The 8358-nt window shown below is 35.7% G+C and overlaps 1 protein-coding gene across 2 annotated transcripts; it reads right to left on the bottom strand.

Annotated features, from left to right (window-relative positions):
* Nucleotides 1-2597: 2597 nt before the first annotated feature.
* Nucleotides 2598-5439, bottom strand: neurod2 (neuronal differentiation 2). Of its 2 annotated transcripts, none has more exons than XM_056772192.1 (2): nt 5305-5439; nt 2598-4002 (listed from the first exon to the last, which is right to left on the bottom strand). In XM_056772192.1, the coding sequence occupies exon 2, from the start codon at nt 3990-3992 to the stop codon at nt 2904-2906; it is 1089 nt and encodes a 362-aa protein (XP_056628170.1). In that variant the 5' UTR covers nt 3993-4002; nt 5305-5439; the 3' UTR covers nt 2598-2903. The 2 variants fall into 2 exon arrangements, with proteins under 2 accessions (XP_056628170.1, XP_056628168.1); XM_056772190.1 differs by having other exon boundaries at nt 4298-5339.
* Between the last annotated feature and the right edge of the window lie 2919 nt (nt 5440-8358).

The following is an 8358-nucleotide window of genomic DNA, read 5'->3' as shown; positions in this document are numbered from 1 at the left end:
CAGCTGGCATCTCGGTGGTGGGCTGCCCCGCTGGCCACGCGTACCGACGCTAAGACATTTAGCGACTTGGCAAGCGCTTGTCTCCTGAGCCCATGGGTATCGTGCCAATCGTGGCCTCTGGACGCCGCTTAAGATCACCTAGGCTGTAATCGAGTTTAAAGAGGAAGCGCCTCCTCTCCTGTTTGGTTTTTATCCTGTGGGCTTTAAACATTTAATACTGAATGACAATGTTGAAAGTTCAGATCTTGATCGACTTTATTGATACTATCACGAGATTTATTTTTTCGACCGGACACCTATGTTTTGGATAAACATTAGACTATCTTAGATCAGAATGGAGGAATCCAAACCTGCATAAGAGAATGGAAAAAAATGCGTTATTTTATATACATTGTTAAAAATAAAGATTGCAAAAAGGGGCTCGCAGCTTGATGCCAGTGTTATTTGCAAACTACACCCAGGTCTGATACATTAATACACTGATCTAAAGAATCTATGATAAAAACTTTTAATCTCCAATGGTCAAGATAGCTAAATTAAGAAACCTATACAGAGAAAAAAGTATTTTAATGGGAATCAAACAAACAAATAAATAACAGATAAAGTATTTAATAGTGTGAATGTGATCCAACAGCTTCTTATAACTTTCCAGTAAAAACAGAACGGTAACAACATTCTTGCACTGGCCTTTTGACAATATTTTTTAACAATTATGAAACGATCCAATAATTGCATGTAAATTAAAGCAGTGCTATTTATGGTAATAATACATAAACATTAACATAGGTAGTTTGTTTCAAAACTGAATAATACAATAACAACAAACGTAAAATCGACCCTACATGTTTCTCTGGATGGCACCAGAACATTAACCGCATAACTGGACTCACATTTTACGACAAGAATCAGGATTAAATCGAAATCTTTTGTTTACGCCATATAAATGTAAGAGGATTCATGTAAATCAAAAAACTTTGCTATTGCGAATTACTTCATTTATTTATGAAGTGGTAAATTCTCCTATTAAAATAAATGAATAAAACTTTGTAAAGATTGCATGCAATATTACTACAACTACTACTACTACAACTACTAATTATTATTTTTATTATTATTATAATCATAATTATTATTATTATATGTTTCAGTATTCGCTAAACGGGTATGTTTCACAGCACTGGTATGCTGATAAAAATATGGCACATGAGTGATGTCATTATAATTAACCAAATGCATAACATTTATTTTTAGGGAATCATATCTAAAGGTCCGGAATTAAGCATCGAACACTGAATAATTCTGAGCATACGACCAAGGTCTGTTCGCCCATTATGAGTGATGCCCCACGGTGGTTTGTCCGTTCTCCTCTAATCCCATTTCAGACAATTCTGTGAAACATATGGGATCCGGGGCAGAGCTCCAAACCCGGCACGGAGGCAAAAGTCTACAGTAACTCTATGTTTGCTAAAATGTTAAACTGTGAAACCCTAAACGCCTTCTTGCGCAACAACTTACTTTATCATTTGTGTTGCATAAGGCCACTTATTTTTGCGTTCTTTACATAATGAGTTTACGATTTGAGCCTCTATTTTCGGCAGTTTTTTCATATGCGATGTGTTTCTAAAAAGTTTATATGCAAGATCAGATCATCAAATCATGTTTTTATTATGTTATCCTGTTTTGTTGTGTTAGTTATTTGTATTTATTGTTATTATTACTTAATCAAAACAACCTAACTGCAGTTGGATTGGTAGGCTAATAATTAGACACATTTTTGAAGATTTTATTAACTCTTCATATTTAAGTCACTGCGGAATTTTAAGTTTTAGACAAATGCACAAAACATTCAATTTTTTATTTTAAATGTTTGAGAACTTTTAGATTTTAGGGATAGGATATCAAATATTTAATTTAGTTGAATTTAGGCTAATGAATAAATAACCAAATAAACAAAATGTTGTTTAGGAACTTTCCTGTGGCTCAGTGGTTAGAGCATGGCACTAGCAATGAAAGGTCATGGATTCGATCCCAGGGGATTGCACATAGTCAGAAACAAATGTATAATACAGTGCAATGCAAGTCGCTTTGGATAAAAGCGTCTGTCAATATATATCATATCAACAGAAAAAGAACAGGAAAAAATCCGGTTGGTTTCGCTCACATCATCTTAAAAACAAAATGAAAATTGATTCTTCCATTTTCAAAATAATGACACATGTCTAAAAATTGATGTAAGACGAAATTCCTAACCAACCGAAAGCCAGCAAGGATGCACAAATTTTAATAGACATCAAATCAGATTTCACTATAAATTGCTTTGGTTAAAAGCGTGTGCTGTATGAATAAATGCAAATGCAATGTTTAATCTTCCATTATTCCAATAACTTTAAAAAGAATAAAAATACTCTTAATTGCCTATTTTAAAAAGTATTTTAATTCTATTTTGGAATATAGAAAAAAATATTATATTAATATTATTATTATTTTGCTCTTTGCTAAATTTAAACTTTTTACTGATGCTCCTTTGTCGTGAATTGATAGAGCTATTCTTGAAATTATTGTCTGACCAATTCTCAAAGAGAAATCGAAGCCTCTGGTGATTCTCGAACCATAGTCTTTATTAATATTATCAGAAAACAGTCTCCGACATACAATAGTGTCTTATTACAGACTAAGAATGGTTTAAACGTTTGACCTGGTATAATATTTCGATAAAGCAGTTCAATTCATGTTAAAGCTGACATTATAATCACTTAAGGTCCATAATGGAATTATAGTTAAATATAGATTACAGTCCAATACTGTTAAAAATGTATGAATCCATAACACCTGGATTCGGAAGAAAGTAAAAAATTGTGAGGAATGTGTGGTTTTAGCCATTTTAGCCATTATCATAAAAACATCTAATTGTGGAAGAAGGTATTCAGTTCCTCGTATGCAGGCGCCCTATCATGGTGCACGTGCACATCGTGAAACGGTGGAACGTTTTCTGAGTGCGTGCTACCGCTGCGCGCTCCCGATGGGCCGTAAGCAAGACTATGAGGAGCAGACGGACGTGAGCCATGAAGACTATTGTAATGCATAGAATAATTATAGCCTCTTTCTGTGTCTGGTGACAGTGGCTCCTGTTGCCTCAAAGAAAAGTTTCCATTTACACACACCGGAGGACTGTGGTGGCCCTCATAATCTGGACTGTTGTATTCTGGGGACGCGCCCCCAGTGAACACAGTATCGTAGGTTGCACAAAAAGGGTGATTTCTCAGGCTGTGTGCATTGGATCCGGATTGACATTGCGTGCTAGATAGACGGGGGCATTGATATGGATATGCGTGCAGGGAGAACGAGGGGTTGGGTCCGTGAAAACGCGCTCCCTCTTGACATTGTTCAGTTAGAAAATTCCGTGAGTTAAGTTGCAGGCAACCAGCCACCAGATTAGTCGTGGGTTGGGAGAGGCCTTTGCAAAGCGTCTGTACATAAGAAACCACGTCCGGTCTTTTCCCGTTCCGCAGGATTTCTGACAGCGCCCAAATGTAGTTTTTTGCCAGTCTAAGTGTTTCAATTTTAGAGAGTTTTTGGGTTTTTGAATAACATGGCACGACTTTGCGGAGATTGTCTAACGCGGAGTTCAGGTCGTGCATGCGCGTGCGCTCCCTTGCGTTCGCTTTGTTGCGCCGCACTTTTGAGCGCTCCACCCTAGCAGGCGTCATCTTGCGTTTTTTTGGCCCGCGTTTTTTTGGCCTGTCTTCATCCTCCTCATCGCCACAATCATCTTCATCGACATCCTCATCCTCCTCCTCCCCTGCAATATCCGACTGAGCCAGACTGCCATCGTCTTTCACATATCCCTCTCGCAGCTCATCGTCTTCTAGGAGAGAACGCTCTTGTTCTTCGACCTTGTTTTTGGAGTCCTCACTCCCGCTGTCATCCACCCAGCCTGCGAACTTCTGCATGTCCGGAAGCAATGAAGTTTCGTTGAATAATCTCGTTAACATGTCGGTGGCACTGAAATACATACAACGAGTAAATACATTTATTCAAATATGATCAAACCGTGATGTTAAATTTATGTATTGCACATTAGTGGCTTGAAATGGTAATAAACTTCAACAACGTCTCCTGTACTATGAAAAAGTTAACGCACTCTGCCAGCATTACACCATGTTGTGGCATAGCACATACTAAAAGTAAATGCCTAGACGATTTTACAAATCATATTACTGTATGAACAATTTTATATCTTTATGCAAATGTACAAAATAATAATCAAATAATTCTAACAAAGACAATAGAGACTAACGTTTTTAATACACGGACAGATGTAGCAAGATTCTCAATTTCTCAATTTCTAGTTCTGTTTGGCTCTTCACATGCAGCAGGTCATCGAACACGGGCCCTGTCTTTGCATCTCAGGGGGCGTTTTGAGCAGCAGGTCCCCCCTCCGCCCTATCCTTTCACTCTTCTTTCTGGAGGCATTCCAGCACATCAAAAACAAGATGAAATGAACAAAAGGTTTACCAAAACACCTAAAATGGCGAAGACATTACACTTACATAAATAAGAGAAATGATCACTGTTGTAATGTGCTCGCATTCAGAGATTTCAGATCCCTAAAATATCCATATTCACTGTCTGTGTCCCTCCCGTCACATTCCCATTTCGTTATAGATACTGTAGACAACTTTTTAATTGAATTACATTTTACTTATTACCATATATAGAAATAATTAAACACATGATATAATAATTAAAACATTGGTTTAAATAATGTTGAAACCCTGAAGGGAATGTGTCACAAAGCGCTTTCTGATGAATATGTGATTTATAAATTTTGTTTAGAACGACATGTTTATATTAACTATATTATTGTTTATACACAATGCTATGGTTGCGATAGTAAAATGATGTTTATACTGTCTTATCGTTACCATATCACACAATTCGTTCCCGCTCCTGTCGTTGGGGTTCAACTGTTTCTCGCGAGCAACACATTGAGCTTAACAAAGAGCACAATCTACTAATCATTCTAACGTCATAATTGAACAAAATATAGTCTAATAGTAAATAGTGTAATTGAGCTGCCCTTGAAAAATTAACATTTGCTTTTCAGCGAGACGAATCGGACATTTGGCTTACAACGTTATTTTACGTTTGGATTAATTAAAATGCACGGTGAATAAAGGGGTCATGGATGGTGAAAATCTATATCCAGTGTACAAATAAAACAATTCAGAGCATCATTCGCTGACATTTGTTTATGTAAATAATTCGAATGGTTATATATTCTGTCGCGTTGGAAAAACTGACCTCGTTTATGGTGCTCCGTGGGTGACAGCTCAAACATCTACATAATCTTTGCCTTCAAATTCTTTACGCTCTGGCTGGAGGAGAGGCACGGTTGTCTGCGTGATCCGCTACGTGTTATCCCTTTCCGGACTGCAGAGAGGCAGTGTGGCATCGCTAGCAGGCAGGGTTGCATACCTGCTCTGATGCCAGGCCATATGGTGGGCACGTCACTGGCAGGAGCCATCACATGAGAGCGGGTGATTGACACGCGCCCGCATTCGTAGAGATTGCCTTCCCGGGGGAAGAGGAGTCCGCCATCTGTCGTTGCCGCTGCACAAGCACCTCACTAGTGAAACACGCTTATATTAAGTATAAATTCAAGAGCACACAAACATTCTCTGCTGCACATATGGGTGAGGGAATGTGGTGAAAGAAAAAAACGACTTTATGAAAATAGTTACTTTGTATACGTATTTTAAGGGAAGAATTAATTATTTAATTTTTAGACAGTTTTTGTGCAGAAATCTTTTATTCAATTTCTGGTCTTGAGACATGTTTTTGGTTATTGTTAGATTCCCAATAAGCATGTAAATGGTAGTCTGAAGCTTTATTCTTTAATTATTTCAAATATAAACATGAAAGTGGACTGCTGTAACTTCTGTGGTAAAAAACACTTTTTTTAAAAGTATGTAAATACTCATGCTGAAATAAAAGGAAACAGTGATTGTTAAATTTTACAAGAAAATATACTGATTTGCCAATAATACATTCAGATGTAATTACAATTTAAAATATTAAAAACAAAAGCAGCATTTTTGCTGTAACCCCACATAAAGTATTATGTATCCTTATTTTTGTTATTTATAGTGATATTATATTACTGTAAAATTAGAAAAACATTGCTGTAATTGAAAATACTCATAAAATTGTAATACCTTATAATGTATGTACCATTTTTACAGTATTACAACTTCATGTTCATTTTAGTCAAAAAACTCTTATAACTTTTTTATTATTTTTTATAAATTTTTATTTTTCCTTAATTTTTTATTAATAATCATTAATTAATCATTAATTTTATTATGAAAAATGTTGGGCCTACAATGCCCATTTATTATCTGTCTTATGTATTTCTTAATACCACCTGTAGACGGCGCCATGGCCTATTTCACATTTCCGGGTTTCTCAGCAGCTGAAGTAAGTGAATGGACTACAACAATTAATTTATTTTTTGTGTGAAATTTGATGCAAATGTAGTATAACATATTATTTTATACATACACGTAAAAATATAAAATTTATAAAAATATTTGGAGGATTTACTACGTTGACCGTTGAAACGTACGTCATCACGTCTTGCGTAGAGGCCACTGTTTGCTATGCGGTCGAAGCATTGGAGAAGGTTGTCGCTTTTTATCAGGTGAGTAATAAACATCTCATGGAATAAAAAATACGTTATATTGGGTAACTTTGAAAACCTAGAAGATTGTGTTTTGATGAAATATATGACTTGGCGATATATTAGAATCTGGTGAATTGAAATATCCCGCCAGAAGTACCGTGAAGATTTCTGAGGTAATGTTAATGTGCGATCCATTAAGCGTGTAACGTTGAGTTAACGATTTAGAAATGTCAGTGAGTAATGTTAGTTTTGCAATTAATATTCGGATAAAATAAAAATGCCCTCATTTGAATCTCTTTACCGATGCTATGCGACAAAGCGAAACATACCCATAATTATAATTCATAATTTGATACACACTGATGAAGTGTTCTAAAATGTCCTGGTAGATGGTCCACTGTGTCAAGCAGGACCAGCCCACACTACTAAAGGTACCAAAAGCTGGTTCAATGACCATTTGTGTTACTGTGCTCAAAGGAAAACTTCTCAGCTGTTCTGGTCACTTAGTTGTATTGTTCAACAATCTTAACAATCATTGAATACTGATATGGTTGTCTTTTTTTCAGAATTCTTACAAACAAATTGATGTCAACAATGAATATGGATGGCTCAGGGCTGAAGAAGGATTCTGAATAAGTAGGCCTTAAGCCAATTGTTTATCAAAATTATTTTTGTTCATTTGGGATATGATCTGGGAAAACCCATCACATGGTGAAATAAAAAATACTGGTTTTAGTATCATATGAAAGCTATTAAGCCCTTTCCAAAACTGTTTTTATTTAATTTACAAATTGTTTTTATGGAGTGGGTGGTCTAGTGGGTTAAACCACTGAACTGGTAAATCAAAAGGTTGCTGGTTCTATCCTAGTAGCCACCACCAGTGTGTTGCTCAAGGGGGATTGTCCCTGTAATAAGTGCACTGTAAGTCGCTTTGGATAAAAGCATCTGCTAAATAACTACACGTAAATGTAAATGTTTTTAACAAATGGAAAGGGCTTGAGAGCTTTCATATGATATCAAAACCTGTAATATGTACAATTTTGTCATGTGATGGCTTTTTCCAGATCACTTAATATTTATATATTAATTTAAATGTAATTCAAGGAGGATTTTATATTTATTAGTTGTTTAAGAACATTTTAAATTTCTGGAATTGTAGCTGATTGTATTTAATAAAACATGTCTTACATTAAGTACTGTTGTTTCATTATTTATTGGTCTAGAATAGGACATCAATTTGTTAAAAAATGTAAAAGAAATTGCTAATCAAATTAACGTCAAAATTTGACATCGATTTGATTTGCATTTTTGACCAATTCTTTGATGCCGATGTTTGACGTCAATTTGATGTCTATTTAACATCAATTGCCCACTGGGAAGCTATTTGAATTCGTGAAATCCTCTGTAAATAAAACCTTACCGCAAAGACCTTTCATAAACTCAGTCTATAACACCATTACTGTTATATGTCCCGTTTGGACCGTTTTGGCATTTAGATATGCAGTTGAAAATCAGTTGAAAATTTGGTCTAGTAGGACACCTGGTGGCAACGAGCTTCAATTTTATGGAGGGTGTTGTTGTTATAATTATTTGTTGCCTCTGATGGATAGGGTAAGGGCGCAACTCTTTAGTAATATTAGCAAACAACAATTCAGTTCATTATGCAATAGATT

This window comes from Triplophysa dalaica, chromosome 17 (genome assembly GCF_015846415.1).
Source record: "Triplophysa dalaica isolate WHDGS20190420 chromosome 17, ASM1584641v1, whole genome shotgun sequence".
Taxonomy (NCBI): domain Eukaryota; kingdom Metazoa; phylum Chordata; class Actinopteri; order Cypriniformes; family Nemacheilidae; genus Triplophysa; species Triplophysa dalaica.
The sequence above is the reverse complement of the archived record's forward strand: the minus strand, read 5'-3'. Positions and strand labels throughout refer to the sequence as shown.

Coding starts and splice junctions, on each gene's coding strand:
- neurod2 (XM_056772192.1), bottom strand. CDS start 3,992: ATGTTAACGAGATTATTCAACGAAACTTCATTGCTTCCGGACATGCAG.